We start from the raw sequence: 18,911 nt of genomic DNA, 5'->3' as shown, positions 1-18,911 counted from the left end.
TGAGTAGCACTGATGTAGACCTATGAAGGCCAACATCATCTGTTTACCGATGACTCCTACCTTTACATCTCCAGCCCAGCGCTCTCTCTTGCACTCCACAAGCACCCCCTCAACTTCCAATTTAACATCTCTAATGGGAATCCTGAATGAAATGTGTCCAAAACTGAAGGACCGAGTCCCAGCCCCACCTCGCACAGAATCCATGCTTTCCCAAGCTTCCATATTTAGAAAATGGGACTGCCTGGTTGTCAAGACAAAAACCTAAGAGGTTTCTCTGATTCCACTCCTGCCCTCACCACCCACACCAATTGATCAGTAAGTCTTGTTGACTCCATCTCCCTAATCTGGACCCTTCTCTCCAATGCCACTGCCACAAGCACTGTCTGTGACCTCTGCTCTTGGTCCTGTCCAGTCTCTCCCCAAACAGATGACAGAGTGATCTTTCTAAAGGTTTGCTGTCTAGGAGAACCCTCCCTGATGATGGAAATGTTTCTTACCTGTGCTAACACGGTAGCCACTAGCCACATGTGGCTATGGAGCGCCTGCAGTGTGGCTAGTGAGACTGGGGGCCTGAATTTTACTTAATTTTAATCAACTTAAACGGAGCTGGTGGCTACTGTATTGGACAGTGCGGTTATAAAGCATAAATCCGACTGCATTGCTTCCCTGCTTAAAACCTTCAAATGGCTCCCATCACAAGCACCATAAATCCTAATCACGGGGCACAGCAAAGACCCTGTGTGGTAGCTAATCAGCAAAGAGAGTCCCCGTGAACCACACCTCCCAGCACCCGCACCCTTGGGTGGTCCCCCCCGCCCCCATGGAACCCGGGCCGGCACCTAATTCCTGTTAAGCCATAAAGTTTGGCAGAAGTGATAGTCTCTGCTTTAGCACTTAAGGAGCCCTGAGCTGTCACGGAAGAAGACCACGTGGAGAGACCACATGGAGACAGAGAGACAGGTCCAGGTGTCCCAAGCATCTGGGCCAAGCCTCGCAGCCATCCAGCAGGGACTGCAGGAAGGAGGGCACACTGTCTAAAGGGGTCATTAGCTCCAGATCGTTGTTTCCAGTGAAACTCGGGCCCAGTGCGGCTAGAGCCTCTGACTTTTAAAAGCCAGAAATCTGGACTCCCGGTCTTTTGATATTGGCTCTGATGGATCTGAATACTGTATGGGGCAAATGTAACTGGTTTTTGGGTGGTGTGTGGCCAGTGAGTTTGCAACCTCTGACTGAGATGGCAGGGATTAGAGGAAGGGCATCTGAGCAGAGGCTATAGGAAGGTAGGCAGAAGCCAGTGGCTCAGCCTGGCTGGGATTGGGAAGGGGAGTTGTGGGACATGGGGATAGCTGTGCAACCTTGGCCAAGATACTTAACCTCTCTGGGTCTCAGGTTCCTCATCTGTAAAATGGTGCCAACTCACAGGGTTGTTGAGAGGCTCCACTGCAATAAAAAGAGCCGAGAAGGGACTTCCCTGTTGGTCCAGTGGTTAAGACTCCGTGCGTCTAACGCAGGGGGCCTGGGTTCAATCCCTGGTCAGGGAACTGGATCCCGCACGCCACAACTAAGAGCCTGCATGCAGCAACTAAAGATCCCACGTGCCACAACAAAGATCCTGTGTGCGGCAATGAAGACGCCATGCGCTGCAATTAAGACCCGGCACAACCAAATAAGTAAATAAATCGTATAGAAAAAAGAGCCAAGAAGAGTGCTAGCTGCTGCCGGGATTCCCCAGCTCTCCCAAATGCACTGCGCTCACACCTTTAACTCAGGATCTGAAGGTCCTGGTTCTAGCGACAAAACAACAGCAATACCTGAATGGTCCCTTGGAGCTGACCAGGTACTTTCAAACCCATCCACTCTCACTCCTCCCGTTTCATTCCTCATCACAGCACTTACCACCCACTGAAATGCTTTTCAGTTTGCACACTATCTGCCTCGCTCCACTAGAACGGAAGCCCCGCCAGTGCAAGAACGCTGCCCACCTAGTCCAGGCATTGCCCAGAGCCAGTAACCCACCCTGGAACACAGCAGGTGCTCCATGAAAGTGTTTTGAATGAATGAATGTGTAATAGCTCATTTAATCATCACATACACTTTGTAAAGTAGAAGGTATCATATTATTATATCATCACATCCTCAGCCTAAAGGTGTGAAAACTGAGGTTAAGACAGGTCTAGTGACCTGGAGGGCATTCCTTGGCCAAGAGGGGGTAGGGCTAGGATGCACACTCAGGCTCAGGGCTGCCGATTCTACCGTCTTCTCACTACCCACTCCTTCTGCGTTGGGGAGAGAAGTAGCTCCTTCCTGAACCAGCCAGCTGGGGCTCCAAACCTCAGGGAGCCTGAAACCCACCCCCCCCACCCCAGATTCTCAGCAGGAACTGCCAGGTGCCTGAATGCTGGCCCTCAGCTTGCCAGGGCTCTGGACACGGGGTAGGGCAAGTGGGCACACAGCTCCACCATCCAGCTTCCAGGGAGGAAGGGGACCACGGGGATGGGGAGCAAGGTGAGAGGGGACCAGGCAGGGTCTCTGTACCTTGTTGATGCTGAACTGCCCCTCGAAGCGGCAGCCCACCCCGCTGTTCAGCGGGATCTTCATCGAGTTGTCAATGTGCCCCACTTCGTGCCTGCCCATCTCATCCTGGATGTCGAGCCCGACCACTGCAGGAGGCAAGGAGAGAAGAGTCACAAACATCCAGGAAAACGGGACCAGTCCCCTCCTCTCGGGACCCCTCATTCATCCACTTCATGGACAGGCAGGGCCCCCGGCCATCCGGGAGCTCACAGTCTAGGGCCCAGAGCCACAGAGAAAGGGTCAGCCAGCAGAGGAGGAGGAGAAAGTGATGGCTGGACCGAGAGCGAGCGAGCGTTCCTGTCCCCCGCCACTGCCGGCTGGAAAGAGTCGGGGAAGGCAGTAGCTAAGTGGGCCAGGGATGGAGGACTGCAGGCTGCAGGGGTGCAGAGCCTGCTAACTGTGAGGCTGCAGGGAGGCAGCAGAGGGTCAGGCTTAGGAGGTGGTCTGAATCCTGGCCCTGCCTTTTTTTTTTTTTTTTTTAAAGTACTTATTAATGTTTTACTTGACTTTTTTTTTTTTAAACATCTTTATTGCAGTATAATTGCTTTACAATGGTGTGCTAGTTTCTGCAAGTACATAATAAATGTCAGCACTTACTAGATCTCAGACAGTCTCTGGGTTCCCTGGGCATCATTCAGGCTCAGGCAGTCATTCATTCACACCTTCCTTTACCCAATACCCGCTCCTCCAGGCCCTGCCCTCCAGGAGTGTGGGCACTTTTCTGGGTTCCTCAGTGCACTAAATGGGAAGCCTGGGGCCTGGAGTCCTGGTCCTGACTCCAATGTGACTCTCCATCACCTACTGTGACTCAGCTTCCTAATCTGCAAAATGGGCAGGCCCAATGGGCAGGCCCAAGCCAACTGTATTCCCTGAGATGGTCCAAGAGGCAAGCGAGGATCCCTGTAAACTATGGAAATGCAGAGATTTCCCTGATAGGAGCGCTAGAAAGCAGGTTGCGATACAGGGAAAGAGCAGCTGGAAGAAATTTTCAGCGAGCTGTGACTGTAAAAGGGAAAAATGGGAAGAACCCGGTATTCGTCAACGGGCATGGAAGTATGCGAGGGCCCATCCGTAGAAGGGAGTGTGATGCGCCACTAAAAATGATGCTTCCGGGTCTGTCGTACGTGGGAAATGCTGATTTCATAATGTTCGGATTAAAAGAAGTGCAAGCAGGTCCCCGTTTGACTCAGCAGTTCCACCCCCGGGGAGACCGTCCTCCAGACACACACGCATCCAGACGTGTGCACAAGGCTCTGGGCAACCTTATTTGAAATTGTGATGACTGGAAGCAACCCAACTGCCTGTCAACGGGGGACTGGTCAATGGCACAGCCCCCTCCGGAATGCTGTACAGTGGGTACAAGGAATGAGGTAAACCCATATGTGGGGAGGGGCAGTCTCAGCTCTGGGGCTGTCTGGGCTGTCCTGTCTGTCCTATCCTGTGGTTCCTGGCTCTGCCCCTACACCGTGGCACCTCGAGCAAGTTACCTAACCTTTTTGTGCCTCAGTTGCTTGTTCTATCCTAGGCTTGCAAGGATTAAAAAAATTAAAACGGAACTTACTATGGGCTAGACACTCTTCCAAGTGCCTTTTCCATAAGAAGGCACCATCTGAACATCCCTGTGGGGAAGATAATATTATCAGACCCATCCTATACTGGGGGACACTGACGCACAGAGAGGTTAAGTAACTTGCCTGAGATCTCACAGCTAAGAAACAACGGCTCTTGGGTTGAAACCCACAGAGTCTGGATCCAGAGCCCACACCCTTTGGCCACTCTGCTAGAACACCTCTCATCTTAAGGCACAAACACAGCCAGAGGATTCTGGACAGGGCCTGCCCCCGAGTAAGAGCTGAATAAATGGCAGCTGTGGTTATTATTTTACTAATATTATGAGTAATATAAGAATAGCTCCAAGATATAAATGGAAAAAACAAGAAATCCCAGAAAGGTTCCCTGTAGTTGGGTCCCAATTATGTAAAAATTAAAAAAAAAAAAACAAAAAACACCAAACATGACATATGTTTGCAGACAGACAGAGATACATAGGGGTGAGTGAAGGGGTCCCAACTGCTAACAGGGGCTTCCTCTGCGGTGGTTGGCATGTGGGAAGCACGTACTTCTTTTACTTTTTTCTTTATATATTTCTGTATTCTGAACATGTATCTTTTGAAAAAATAAAAAAATGTATCCCTGTATTAGCTGTTCACCAGAAAAAGATTATTTTTAAAAGCAGGATATGAGATTGCACAGGCAGCATGATCTCAGCCATGTTTAGAAATGCAGGGAACGGAAGGCCAACGGGATGGAACGGCATCAAATGTCAACTGATGTTGTCAGCGGGGGTGGAATTATGGGCGACTTCTCTCTCTGCTGCTCTGGATTTTCCAAAGGTATAATAGTGAACATGCATTTTCTTTTTCCTATAATAAAAATTCGAAGTTCTTTTAAAGAAAAGCCTAAGTGCGGGGCTCTAGTGGGAGCCGCTGGGGTGGGCAGGGCCCGGTGGATCAGCACAGCCAGCAGCTTCAGGTCGCCCACCCCTCCTGGGCCACCGCCTGGAGCTGGGACCAAGCCTGGAACCACATCCTTTCCTGCCCCTGCCCCCCTGGTCCCAGTCCCCTGGCCTATGAATTTCCTTGCTCCAGAGACACAACCAACTCCTGAATGAGAAGCTGCCAGACAAATTATTTTTCTGAGAGAAAGGGAAAAAATAAAAATAAAACCAACCCATTTCAACAGGTTCCCTGGCTCGGGGCCCACTGCGCATTCAAAAGTGTGATGTAATTCTCACCAAAAGCAATAACAGAGCTGAATCTCTCCCTATCTCTGCCACAGACCCGCCCAATGTTCTGCCTTTCAGGAGGAAGGAAGGGAGTAGAAGGAGGAAAAGGGCCTGCATGGGGTCCGTGCCAGGCTGGGGCAGAGGGACAGCTGGAAACCCAGTCTGCTCATTAACAAATCTAGGAACCAGCTCATTAGATCCTCCCAACAACCTCAAGCAAGAGATGGCACTATGCCCATTTCACAGTTGAGGAAACTGAGGCCCGGAGGGGTCACCTTAGCCAGGGTCACACAGTTTTAGTAAACAAAGGAGCCAGAATCTGACTCTAAACCAGACTCCCAATAGGTTTTGTTTTACACAGGTAATTCATTCTCCTGGTTGAAACACAGAAAGTAAAACAAAACAAAACAAAACACACAGACACACAATGGAGTGTGACGTCAAAAAGGATGTTTCCCACGGCTGCTAACAGCTCAGAGCTGCATCCTTCTCCTGGTGACTGCTCTTGGCTGGTTGGAGGTCCCCTTGCCTTGGGATGCTTGGGAGGTTACACGGCCCCCACCCATCCCCACACACCACCCTGTACCCATCAGCCGAGGATATGGATACTAACAGCCCAGCCCCCTTGCTACCAGGCGAGACAGACTATGATGTCATTCACATGCCATTGGCTCCCCGTGGGATCAGGCCGCAATTAGACGTCAGCTGAATGCACACCTCTGCCTGTCTTCTCACCTCCCTCATGCCGTTACAGGTTCTTCCTGGGAGCCCTCTCTCAATAAACCACTTGCAGAAAATCTAGGTTTTACTTCTTGGGAGCTTGACCTCAGAGACACCCCCACCCCCCCCTGCAACATGGCTACTCTCCAGAGGTAAACCGTTGGCAGTGTCTCGTGTTTTTTTATTCCAAAAAACATCCAAGTGCATGCACATTTGATTACGTCCTGCCCCACAAAAGTGGGGAGAGTTTCCTGCTGCCCGTTGTTTGCAGCTTTGCCATCCACTTAACTTGTCCTGGTTATCTCGCCATTTCTGCACACACAGCACTGTCTAGAGGAAGTGTCTTGCCGGAGCAGAGGGCTGCGAGGAATACTCACATTCACAGTGCAAATTGGGTAGACTGATGTTCAGGCTGACGTCAATTTTGCCCCCGCTGTCCTTGTCCGGGTCATCGACGTACAACTCGTTCACACTGAAGGAGACAAGTACAGGAGCCTTGGTGAGATAGGGACACCCATCCTGGCTGCAGGGGACAGCCAGGGACACTTCACTTGGTGACCACTGCTCAGACAACCCAGACTCCCATCAGGGGGAAGCCTGGACCTGCTCAGGCAGAGGGGGGCAGGGCTCCCATCTCTGTGGCGCTCTCCAAATGCGGGCCTTACCCCTTAGAAGGAGGGGAGGAGGACTGGATGGGATGGTGGCAAGAGCATGGAGTCAGACGGATTCATTTTCCAATCCTGACTCTGCCACTTTTCTATGGAACTCGGGCAGATAACTTCACCTCTGTGAACCCTTCTGTTAAATGGGGATACCAACACGCACTGTTAATGGGGTGTTCTGAACACTCACATGAGAATTGAGACCGTTCTAGGGATCAGGGCCTGGTACCAACAGGCACACGGTTCCTGACTCCCTCCTCTCTTGAGCTCCCCCCACTCAACTCCCCACCCTCCCAACCCCCCAGCCAGCTGGGAAGTCAAGGATTCTCTGGGTACTCATCCTCACCCAGGCTCTCACAAAGCCCGAGACACAGCTAGACTAATACATATATTACTTTCCTGTGGCTGCTGGAATGAATTATCACAAAGTTAATGGATTAAAACAATACACATAGGGCTTCCCTGGTGGCACAGTGGTTGCGCGTCCGCCTGCCGATGCAGGGGAACCGGGTTCGCGCCCCGGTCTGGGAGGATCCCGCATGCCGCGGAGCGGCTGGGCCCGTGGGCCATGGCCGCTGGGCCTGTGCGTCCGGAGCCTGTGCTCCGCAGCGGGAGAGGCCACGGCAGAGGGAGGCCCGCGTACCACCAAAAAAAAAAAAAAAAAAACAATACACATTTTTTCTCTTATACTTCTGGAGGTCCGAAGTCTGAGATGGGTCTGCAGGGCTGTACTCCTGGGCAGAATCGGTTTTCTTGCCCTTTTCAGCTTCTAGAGGCCTCGGCTCATAGCCCCTTCCTCCATCTTCCAAGCCAGCCGCAGGGCATCTTCTCTCCTCTCTGACCTCCTAACTCCCTCTTGTAAGGACTCTTGTGATTCCATCCTGCCCACCTGGATAACCCAGGATCATCCCCCATCTCAAGACCCTTGACATAATCACATTTGTAAAGTTCCCTTTACCATGTAAGGTAACATACCTGCAGCTCTCAGGGACAGGGACGTGGGCATCTAGGTGGGGCGGGGGGGGCATAGTGTAGGCAGGTGGCTCCATGGACAGCTAGGCCACCTTGCTGTTGGGGACAATGGCACCACATTGGGATCTGTTAGCAATATGCTAAGTATTCAACAAATACTTTTTGAGCACATACTACCTGTCAGGCACTAGAGACAGCGAGGAACCAGACAGACACGGTCTCTGCCTTCATTGAGCTTAGAGAGACCACTCAGCTCCTAAACAAACACCTTATCCCAACTTTGATGGAAAGCTGTGGGGTGCCGTGGGAGGGACTCATGGGGTGATGGACCCCTGGGGAGAGTGGGCTGGGAAGCCATCTCTGGGAGTTGAGGTCTGAAGGATGAGTAGGCTGTCCTGGCAAAGAGGGAGGGAGAGTCGTCAGGACAGCACTGCAGAGGTCTGGAAGCGGGAAGGGCATGGGTCGTTGGGGTAATTGGACAAAGGTCACCATGGCTGCAGCACAGAGCAAAGGGAAGTGGGTGCGATGCAGTCGGAGAAGGGGTCGGGGCCAGGTCAGGTGGGCCAGAGGCCATCAGACTGGATCCTAAGCACAGCAGCATGGTCAGGCTGGCACTTTGATAGGATCCCTCTGGAGGCTTAGAACCAACCAGAGGGCCCTGTGCACTAGGGAGACCTGGGAGGCTGCTGCAGTGGTGCAGGTCAGAGACGGTGGCCTGGACCCAGAGTGGTGGGGATGGAGAGGAGGGAAGGATGCAGGTATGGCGTAAGGAGCAGCCAGGACTCGCTGATGGACAGGGCACAGGGGCGGGTCGAGGGAGGCATGCAAGCAGACGGCCACGTTTCTTTCTGGAACCATTCACTGGGCTGGGAGCCCCTGGAAGAGGAGCCGGACTATTGGGGAGGGAAAGGTACCGAGTTCCATACGGCCGTGCCGAGCTCAAGGTGACTTGGAGACACTGCCGAGGAGCTGCTGAGTGGACACCAGATGGCTGTGGCTGAAGCTCACTTCTGATTCCCAGGTAAACTCCCCACGGGGAGAGGGCACCGATTCTAACGGCCACAGCCTAATGGGCAGCTACAGGGCAGTGCTTGAGGTGGCCGGGCTGTGGTTATTTTAAACATGAATCAGGCCCCGTGGGTCCTGCCCACAGGCTGTAAAATAAAGGACTGTCAGCTCTAAACAACTGGTCTCTAAGAGAGCCTTGTGAATGGCCACTTCTTTGGGAAAGAATGAGTCAGGCCAGGGCAAGGGCACTTCATTTTTACTAAGACCCTGTCTTTGTGCCCCTGGCTCCTAGTGTGATACAGCTGATGTTCAATTAACAAGAAAAGGTAGGCTCAAAAAGATACCTAGAGCTTGTTTCCTTGTGGGGGTCACAAGGATGTCCCCAGAGACAAGAGAGCAACAGACTCGGTTTAGCCTTCAGATCGCTGGGCCTCCAGGCCATTTAAGCCAGGAAAGGCCCCAATCAGGCCTATGTGCATTCATCTTATCCCTTCTGCTCCTGTGAAATCTCCTGATCCCCATTTTATTTATTTATTTATCTTGGCTGCGCCACGCGGCACGCGGGATCTTAGTTCCCCGACCAGGGATCAAACCCGTGCCCCCTGCAGTGGAAGCATGGAGTCCTAACCACTGGACCGCCAGGGAATTCCACTGATCCCCATTTTAGAACCAGGAAACTGAGGCTCAGAGAAGGTGAGTTCCAGCCCCAAGGCCACACAGCAAGAGCCGGCCAAGATGGAACCCCAACTCAGGTCTGCCCTCCACCAGGCTCTCCACGGCTCATGCTGCCTCCCCTCCCTCTCACCCTCAGCATCCACGGTCAAAGGAGAAATTGAGCGGGGCCCGTGCCCTCTGAGGCCACAGGGTGTGAGAGAGGAGACAGGGGCCTGGGCTTGGCAGGCTCACAGCATTGGCCCACGTCAGAGATCAGGAAGAACAAATGAGCCAGCGGCAGGGGAACGATGGGGACCACAGGAGGTTATGCTGGAGGAAAATCAACTTCTTCACAGCCAAAGGCTCTTTCTTAAGCCTTCAGTGCCCAATTTCTACCCCTGCCTTAATCCGCAGCTCTGTAGGGTTTCTGAGTAATGAGATCACTGGGTGATTAACAGAACATCACGGAGGGAGAGCCCCCAGCTTCCCTTCCCAGCTGAGTGAGACTCTTCCTCGAAGCTACTCACCTTTCCTACCTGGGAGGCTAGGCCCCTGCACATCACTGAGGGATTGTGGGATGATGTCATCCCCTGGCAATCCTCTGGAGGTGACCTCAACACAGAGCGAGGTGAATCCCAGGTGTGGCACCAAGGTGAGCTCACCCTCGAGGCCCCAGGAGGCCTCTCCCAGCCCACGGAGCCCAGGCTCCCAGGGGCCGAAGTGCTGGGGAGGAGATGGAAAACTCACTGGCCTGCAGAGCTTGGGGCCAGTCTGGTTACGTAAGGCCAGGACTGGCTGCTCCCAGGCACCTTCCAGAAGGGCTCTGGGCTGCGGGATAAACACGGTTCAATCACCTGTGCCGCCCGCCCAATGAGGTCAATACAGCCGCCTTCCACGTCCAAGGAAAATGTTCCGGGGCCCCCGGCCTCCTGCCACCCCATGCCAGCGCTGCAGGCTTGCCCTCAGCACCACTCACAGGCGCCTGCCAAGGCTAGTTAATGTTATTGGCTGAACTGATTTTAAAAGGCAAACAGAGGCTAGAAATCAGCCCACCTGGAGGGAAAATCAATGCTTTTTGTGGATTCACCACTGCTGTTTGGGGGCTCTTGTGGGCCTGACTCCTCCTTGTCACCAGCATAAGTGATGAGAACCCATGGGGCAGTGGCAGACAGATGTGGGCTCACCTCCTGGCTCTGCTACTTGGAAGCTGGGGGACCTGGGACTAGTTGCTTCGCCTCGGTTTCCTCCACTGTAAAACTGGGAAAGCTTTCTATGAAGTCTGAAGATAGGCAAGATCAATCTATGGTAATAAAAGTCAGAACAGTGGTGGTGGTGGTTCCTGACTGGGAGGGGGCTCCAGGGAACCTCCCAGGAGGTGGAGACGTGTTGTCTTGATGGGGCGATGGTGACACGGGTGTGAACACAGGCAAGCATTCATCAAGCCTCACCTTTAACATTCGTGCACTTTGCCGTTTGTACATTATACACATACCTCACGAGAAAGAAGGAAAGGAAAAAAGGAAAGAGGAGAGGAAGAAAAGGAGAAAAAGAGGGATAAGGGTTCTAGCTACTTCACAGGCCTGTGTGAGGACTGGCAGTAAAGCTGCAGGCTGTCCCGAGGCCAGGGGTGTGCATGTGATCATTTGTGTCTGAGGGCCTAGCACAGAGCACAGGCCCCTCTGGGTAAAGAGAATAAGGCGGCGGCGTGTTGGATTTCCATGCTCTCAGGGTTCAAATCCTAGCTCTGCTACCCACTGGCTGGCTGACCTCCTACAAGGGGCTTTGCCTTCTTCACCAGCCTCAATTTCCCCAGATGTGAAATAGGGACAACCATAGACATAATCTTAGAAAATAGTATGTGCCCAATGAATGTTCACTACTTTTATTGTTATCATTAATATCACAATGTTTACTGACTTGATAATCACAGGCACAGCGACAGGATCCACCTCACAGCACTGTGGTGAGGATTAAACATGTGTGCAAGGCCCCTGGTATATTCTAAGGCCCACACAAAAGCTTGCCTTGCTTATAACTAATCCAAGATGTCCCGGTTCTGAGCACCCAGTTGGTGCCAGGCACTATGCTGGGGCCTTTCACATATATCAGTACTATCTCATTTAAACAGCAAGCCAGCGTTTAATAGGAGTTACTGTTCTCTTTTCACATGGATGAAACTGGGCTCAGAGGAAGGAAGATAAAAGATTGACCAAGATCACACAGCCAGCAAGAGGCAGGGGCAGGACTGGACGCTGGAGCCACTGATGCCCAGAGCCACGCTTTTCCCACCACATTCCACTGGGTGGGGCAGGATCAATGAAAGGCAGAGAGGCAGGTGGCCCCCAAACAGACCTGCGATGCAGGGGCCACCATCTTTCTGATAATCTGCAGATGCCCACCCCACACCACCCATGGCCCAAGTACCTACAGGACAGGAGGTGCTAAGGGCTCCACTCCCTTTGTGTCCCTCAAGCCTCCCTCTGTCATCTCTACCCACCACACCTCAGGAGCTGCAGCATCCGCCTCCTCCCCACCCGCAGCCCTGCCCCGGATGAGGGCTCCCTGAGCGACAGCAGAGAGCTCGTGCTCACAACCTCTGTTTGGGGGTGGGGTGGGGGGCACATTCCAGGTGGGGGACGCCAGACTGCGTCGGACTGCATGGGGGTCACTAAGCAGTGGCCATGTAGGGAGAGGAAGAAAGGGACCGGGGAGGTTTGGGTCGGGGGAGAGTAGGTGGAATGTAACGGAGGGCCTTGAAATTCTAGGCTGAGGCAGTGAGTCCAATGACATCTATAGAAAACAATTTTATTTGCTTTTAGAAGAGCGCTTGAATACTTCGGATTCCTGCCCAAAGTCGCTGACCTCCATGCTTAATAACTTGATCTAATGGAAACTTACCCAGCAGTGAGGCTCGCAGTAAAGGGCTTGGGGCGGGAGTGGGAGGGGAGGGGTGAGGTTATGCAAGCAAGTTCTCTGGGACCTTGAGTTTTAAATCCGGACCGTTCCAGATGTAAGTAAGTGTACCTATTACCTACCAGGCAGATGTCCCCAAAGCATCTCTTTGCAGCCACCTAGTCCTGCCCCGACCCCTTTCTCCAAAGCCATCACCCTGGGACCCTCAGCCCCTCTGCCGTGGGTCATTGCCCAGCCCCCTCACCAGGCCTTGGACTCCAGAGTCACCCCGCCCCAAACCCATCTTTGCAAGAGGTGATCTTTCCGAGGCACGAACCCCATCCCATCACTCTATGCTCAGAAGCCTTCAGGCCTCCCATTGCTCCTCCACGTGATGACCATGGCTTTCTACCCGGCCCTGGCTCACAATCCAGGCATCAGAGTGGGTAAGCTGGGCTCCTAGGGAGCCGTTGAGCTCCTCCTCCTGGCTAGGTTACTGGCCTACCCACTCTGGGCCTGCTACTAGAGTGTGTGAGGACACAGTTCAAGGTAACATCTAAGTTCCAACTCGGTGGGCAATGGCTTCCTGCCTGTGAGGCCACCTCCCCCCAGAAGGGCGCATCCAAGTCTCCCAGTGAACTATTCTGACCAAAAAGCAGCAGCTGCCATGTCCGTGGGGCTCCAAAATGCTCTGGGCAGAAAAGGACGGGATATGGGGGTCTGGGTACCAATTCTAGGCTTTGGCATCAGACAGGCCCGGCTGTTGTTGTTGTTGTTGTTGTTGTTGTTTCCCTCTTGGCCACTCCACACAGCATGTGGGATCTTAGTTCCCTGACTAGGGATCGAACCTGTGCCCCATGCAGTGGAAGTGCAGAGTCCTAACCACTGGACCGCCAGGGAAGCCCCAGGCCTGGGTTTGACTCTCGCTCTAACCACTTACTAACTGCACTGTGGTTTTAGCTTCCTGGTGCCTCAGTTTCCCCAGCTATAAAGTGAGACTAATGTCAACAGTAGTACTTGGCTCAAGGAGTTTTGTGACCTTTAAATAAGATGAGCATTGTAAAGTGCTAGCTTAGGTGGCTGGCATGTGGTTGCCTATTATAAATCACAACTGAAAAGTCTGAGTTGTATTAAGCTATAAATGATCAATGGAGAGTTCCAGTAACTACATTTTCTTATTATAAATTCTCATCAGGTTAATAATTAAGAGCAGCCAGAGCCTGGGCAGTCACAGACTGGAATGTTCTGTGGCCACGTTCTCTGAGGAGCAGGATGCCGCTGCCCTACAAACACAGAGCCTCAGGGCACCCTGGGGGGCCACTTTCCCAAGGATAATTAATGTCCAGGTTGAAGTCCAATCACCCAAACAGGTTTCCCTCCCCACCGGGCCGGGCCAGAATAGCCTCTTATGTCACTGATAACCACAGGCCAGCGTTAGAGCAATGTTGATCCAACGAGAAGTGACCTCATTTCCTTGGGTTACAATCTCATGGCGGGGGTGGGGAGGCCAACCCACTGTGGTCACAAAACTGCCAGGGAGGGCCAGCCACCCAGAAAAGGAAAAGAATTGTGACCTGCGGTCCTTCCCGGATCAGTAGGGCTTCCCGGGGGTCGGAGAAGCTTCCGATAGAGGAAGGACACCAAGGTGCAATCCTCTGTCATCTGGATTTTCCTGTGGAGCCCTCGCCCGCGAGGACTCCCTTTGGGTGACTCTTGCACCTTGGTCACAAGGCCGCAGAGAGAAAGGAGGCATTAGGGTCACTGCATCATCATGGATGGAGCCTCTGGCCCGGACAGGTCTCTCTTCTCACCAGCCACTGCTCTGCCTCTCCTCAGCCCTCTCACTGCCGGTGGGGAAGTGCTTATTAGCCCAGGGCCAGACACAAGGCAAACACTGAATGAATGGCCCCTCGTGTTTTGATTCCCCTCATCTTTCTTCCTCTCCGGGGGTGTGGTGGGACCAGCGTGTTCAGAATGCCGCCAGGAGCCAGGAAGAGGAAGTCCTGGAGAGGGAAAGGGGACAGAGCAGTGGGGACACACTGTGCTCTTGAGAAAGAAGTGAGTCCTGCCCTGGTAAATGGAGTGAGCTGTCCGGGCTTGAGCAAGTGCCCTGCACACAGCAGCGGGGCTCCTCCTGCAGCAGTCACCAGCTCTGACGTCCAAATTTACCTGTCGAGGTGCTGCCTCGGCACTCTGCCTCACTATGGGCTAAGCTGATGATCGGCTGAATGAATTGCCTCTCAGAATGTCAGCTGGAGATGAGGGAGGCCCCTTCTTAACTCAAGGGGGGAGACAGAAAAATTAACACTCACAGAGTACTCATTACATGACAGGTGCTGAGTGGCCTTACAACCTTTTTCCTGTTAGACAGGGAAGAAATATGAAATGAATAAATGCCTGAAGCGGTATGGATCTTAAAGTATATCAGGCACTATGTTAAGCACCTTTCAAGGTAAATAATCTTGTTAAAGCCTCACAAAATATCCCATACCTTCTCCATCTCCTATCCTGCTTTGTTTTTTCTTCAGAGCCCTTATCACTAATTGATACATTCCGTTGTGTTTGCTTGTGGACCATCTGTGTCCACTGCCTACATTTTTAGCTTCGCTGAGCATGCAGTCACATGGTAGTGAATCGGACAGACCTGGTGCCTGACTTCTGAGGGCTCAGGACCAAGGATGATCTCCATTAATCCATGGCACTGTACAGAGCCCGGCCTGACTCGGGTCCACCTGCTCCATATTCTACTCTCCCTTCTTGCTTACTTTGCTCTAGCCACACCAGCTCTCTGTCTTCACATACACCAGGTAATTCCTGCCTCAGGGTCTTTGCACTTGCTAGTGTCCCTGCCTGGAATAGGTAAAGCCTTGCACCTGGCACCTGGGATACGGTCAGGGCTCCCTCCTTGTTGCTGTCACCTGGGTACCGCTTCTCACCTGGCTCAGAACATGAGAGGCCTGCACAGAAGCCCCCCTCCCAGGGAATGGGGTGTGACCTGGAGAGACCAACAGGTGCCTGGCACACAGCAGGTCCTTCATAATGCCAGCAGGTCTCAATTTCTGGCTGCTCTCCCTGCTTCCACCTCCAAATCATGATGGGATGACCCGTGAGATATCCAGTGGCCCAAATGTGCACACTTGACTGGGACAGAGTCCAGGGGGAACAAAGTTCCTTGTCTGACCCCTGCCTGGTCACGGAGTTATGTCTTGGGAAGCAGACAAGCTTCCCCAGAACTGGAAGGAAGCCTTGCCTCTGATGTACCCTCCCTTGTTTGGCCAGAAATACTGGGACCCAGAGAGGTTTGGCAACTTGCCACCTGTCACAGAGCAGGTAGTAACTGAGCAAGGACCTGGCCCTGGATCTCCCAAGGCCTTGTCCAGTGCTCTTTCCAACACTCTATGAGGCTCCTGGGGCCTTGGTGCCATCAGGTTAAAAACAGTATCAGAGAGACAGGGAAGACAAACTCTCCCACGTCAGAGGAGGACGGAAAGCTATATTCAGAAACGAGTTGGGGTGTGGGGGGGCGGTGGGCAAGACAGTGGACCAGTCCCCTCACCTCTCTGAGCCTCAGTTTCCTCATCTATAAAGAGGGGACAACTACCTCCCAGGGCTGTTTGAGGATTAAGGCGGTAATGGTTACAGAGCAACAGGGACCACCTTGGGCTGAGCAGCTATGTTTTCAGTTTCCTATTGTCTTGTGGCTGACAGGGAGGCACAGGAAACCAAGAAATTCCATGAGTGAAAAAGAAAATTCCAGTGTTGGACAGGGGAGTGGGTGGCCAGAGCCCAGCCCCGTGATGAGTTTCTGGGTTATAAACATGGAAATACAGAGGCTTGGAAGCCAGAGGTGAAGGCAGGAAACTTCTGGGTCTAATTCATCTCAGAGGGGCATCTGATGAGGCTGTGACTGAATAATTCCAATGGCATTCGGCGTTACACAGGCCCCAGAGCATTTACTAGGTTATCTGAACAACAGATGATTCTAGGAACTGTGGATGGATTCACAGTGCGTCAACCCGCTGCCAGGAAGCCCATGCTGACTCCTCACCCAGTGTGGGCCTAGGACACGGAAGGGGGCTCGGTTGAGGGGGCCAGGCTCCGATGTCAGAACCCCGCCCCCTCCACCGCCTTGGGTAGAAAGCTGTCCCCATTTTTCTCTGACTTCCTCCAGCTTTAACATCAAACGACCCTGTGATGACTCAGAGGGAAAAAAGCCCACTGGCCAAACATAGGGACGGCAAACACGAGCAAATGATTTCTGTTCATCTGCGGACCCGGGAGGTGCCTCCCTGACCCCAGAAGGGAACCAAAGTTTTCTCTTCAGCTTTAACAAAGCAATGTTGGTTTTCGCTCTGGCTTTAAAACCCTTTTAAGAAACAGAGGAGTGACTGATGCCACAGGCTTGGAAACAGGAGGTAGAAGGTTCGGAGGTTTCTCTCCTTTGTAAAGCCCCTCTCTCTTCTCATCTGGGGTCACCAGAAGCTCTGGAATGCCTCACCAGTGGGCGATGTAACTTACATTTCTGTCGTTATGAATCCGGTGAGCTCCGAGAGGAAGAGGAAGAGGATGAAGAGGCAGCAGCAGATAGAGACTGGAAGAAACAACACAGACACCCAGTTAAGGGTGGTGGGCACTGACGGAGGGAAGCCAGCCCCCTGACCCTGCCCTCAGAGAAAAGTTGCTTACAGGGAGCGGGACAGAGGCCCACAGACCCTCCCCAAAGTCCCTTCTTACTCTTGGCCTCAATGTGAAGCAGCCCCACTGTAAGAAAGGTAGACTACCTTTGGAACTGATCTGACCCTCACGTGTGGACCTCCCCAGCCCCCCAGCCCCCCAAATAGGCAGATCCTCCAAGGGGCCCAGCCTGCCTTCCCTCCATAACAGCATTCTCATGCAGAAGTCAGTCAGAAAATAAGGGCTGCAAATCGGTGGCCCACAGATGTGTTCTGTTTGGCTCGACTGATGCATATTTTAAAATTTGGAGTTGACACTGAACAATCCAGAGATTTCACAAAAAAGTCCAGATTTCTGGCTGCTCCAGAACACTCAAGCCCTTGTTCCCACAGGGGCTCTGAGCTCACCAGTTTGTTACAGGCCCTACCATCCCCTCCTGCCACCCAGATTCCAAGGCTGAGGCAGAGTGTTGGTTGCCCTCCATCACCACCCGCTGTGGTCCCATCAACATTGTGCCCGTGTCCCTAGCAGAGGCGAGAACATGAGGACACCCAGTGCTGTGCTTCAAAAGAAGGGACAACTCTCTGTGGGAGTGAAGAGTTGGGGTCCTACAAGTCTGAAATGCAGAGAGAGCAGAATGGAGCTCCAGGGTCGGCCCACATGACTTGGATTTATCTCGCCTGCCTGGCCCTTGATGAGGTTGGATTTTGTGACCCTGGACTCGCTCCTTGGGGCAGGACATAACGAGTGCCCCAGGGGCTGGCCCTCAACTCATCTCCAGATACTCCCCCTACATCTAACCACCCAGCGACCTCGAGCCATGTGCTGTTCCCTAAATATGCTATGGTTCCTCTGTCTGGAATGTCCTTCCCCATCTTCCCTCCTCTTCCTTGGTCATCCTCTCTGCCTGGTGAACTCCTACTCATCCTTGGAGGTTGAGGCCCAACTCAAATGTCCCTTCTGGTGAGAAGCTCCCCCACCCCTGAGAGGTTGAGCTGGTCACTCTTTCCTCTGTGTTCCCAGCCTCTACCTGAACACCTTCCAAATGTTATCTGTGGCTCTCCCTTTCACTAGACTGATAGATACCCTGGAAGGCAAAAACTCCACAGCTCCAGTGCCTGGCCTGGGGCTAGGCACACAGGAGGTAATAATAGGTTTCGTGTAAGGCAGGGAGCCAGCCCCCAGAATACAGAATAAGGGCTGAGTGTGCCTCATCTGGGTTTATCATAGAGGCATGTCATGGGCAATGGCTCACACAGTGTGGTCCCACTACTCACGTGCTGTGTGTCCCTGGGTAAATTAAATTAACCTCTCTCTGCCTCAGTTTCCGCATCTGTAAAATGGCACCAGTAGTAGCACTTGCCTTATGGGGCTGCTTGACAATTTCCACAACACAGAAACTGGACTTGAAATAGTGCCTGGCAGGTAATAATGGCTCAAGCATTAGCTCATTATTAGGATTTTCATCAGGGAGACCTTGGAGGGTGTGGTGATTTGGGGAAGGTGATTTGGCAAGTGGGTTGACCCTCAGTTTCCCGCAAAGAAAAGTTCTCAGTACCACCTGCTGATTTGGCCACATTCTTGACAGTCTGTACCTGGTTGGCCGAGCCATCCTGACTGATGCTGAAACCAGGTTATTTGTCATCATCACCATCATTATTATTATCATCATCTATCTATGGCAAAATGCACAGTCAAAGATACGTTCTGGGCTCCCCTGGTGGCAGAGTGGTTAAGAATCCGCCTATCAACGCAGGGGACACGGGTTCGAGCCCTGGTCCGGGAAGATCCCACATGCCGTGGAGCAACTAAGCCCGTGCAACACAACTACTGAAGCCCGCGCGCCTAGAGCCCGTGCTCCGCAACAAGAGAAGCCACCGGGCTTCCCTGGTGGCGCAGTGGTTGAGAGTCCGCCTGCCGATGCAGGGGACACGGGTTCGTGCCCCGGCCTGGGAAGACCCCACATGCCG

General features: G+C 52.8%; 1 protein-coding gene across 1 annotated transcript in view; it reads right to left on the bottom strand.

The window, feature by feature from the left end:
* The window catches only part of ERGIC1 (endoplasmic reticulum-golgi intermediate compartment 1), a 106,140-nt gene that overhangs the window by 31,166 nt on the left and 56,063 nt on the right, over positions 1–18,911 (bottom strand). Inside the window, exons 3-5 of the mRNA XM_007127542.4 lie at positions 16,786–16,858; positions 6,457–6,551; positions 2,536–2,660 (exon numbers count right to left, since the gene is read on the bottom strand). Coding sequence (XP_007127604.1) covers positions 2,536–2,660; positions 6,457–6,551; positions 16,786–16,858 — 293 coding nt within the window. The remainder of the gene's footprint in view (positions 1–2,535; positions 2,661–6,456; positions 6,552–16,785; positions 16,859–18,911) is intronic.

The sequence above is a fragment of the Physeter macrocephalus genome, chromosome 2, assembly GCF_002837175.3.
Source record: "Physeter macrocephalus isolate SW-GA chromosome 2, ASM283717v5, whole genome shotgun sequence".
In the NCBI taxonomy this organism is placed as follows: Eukaryota; Metazoa; Chordata; class Mammalia; order Artiodactyla; family Physeteridae; genus Physeter; species Physeter macrocephalus.
Note: the sequence above shows the minus strand (reverse complement) of the source record. Positions and strands in the feature narration are given on the sequence as shown.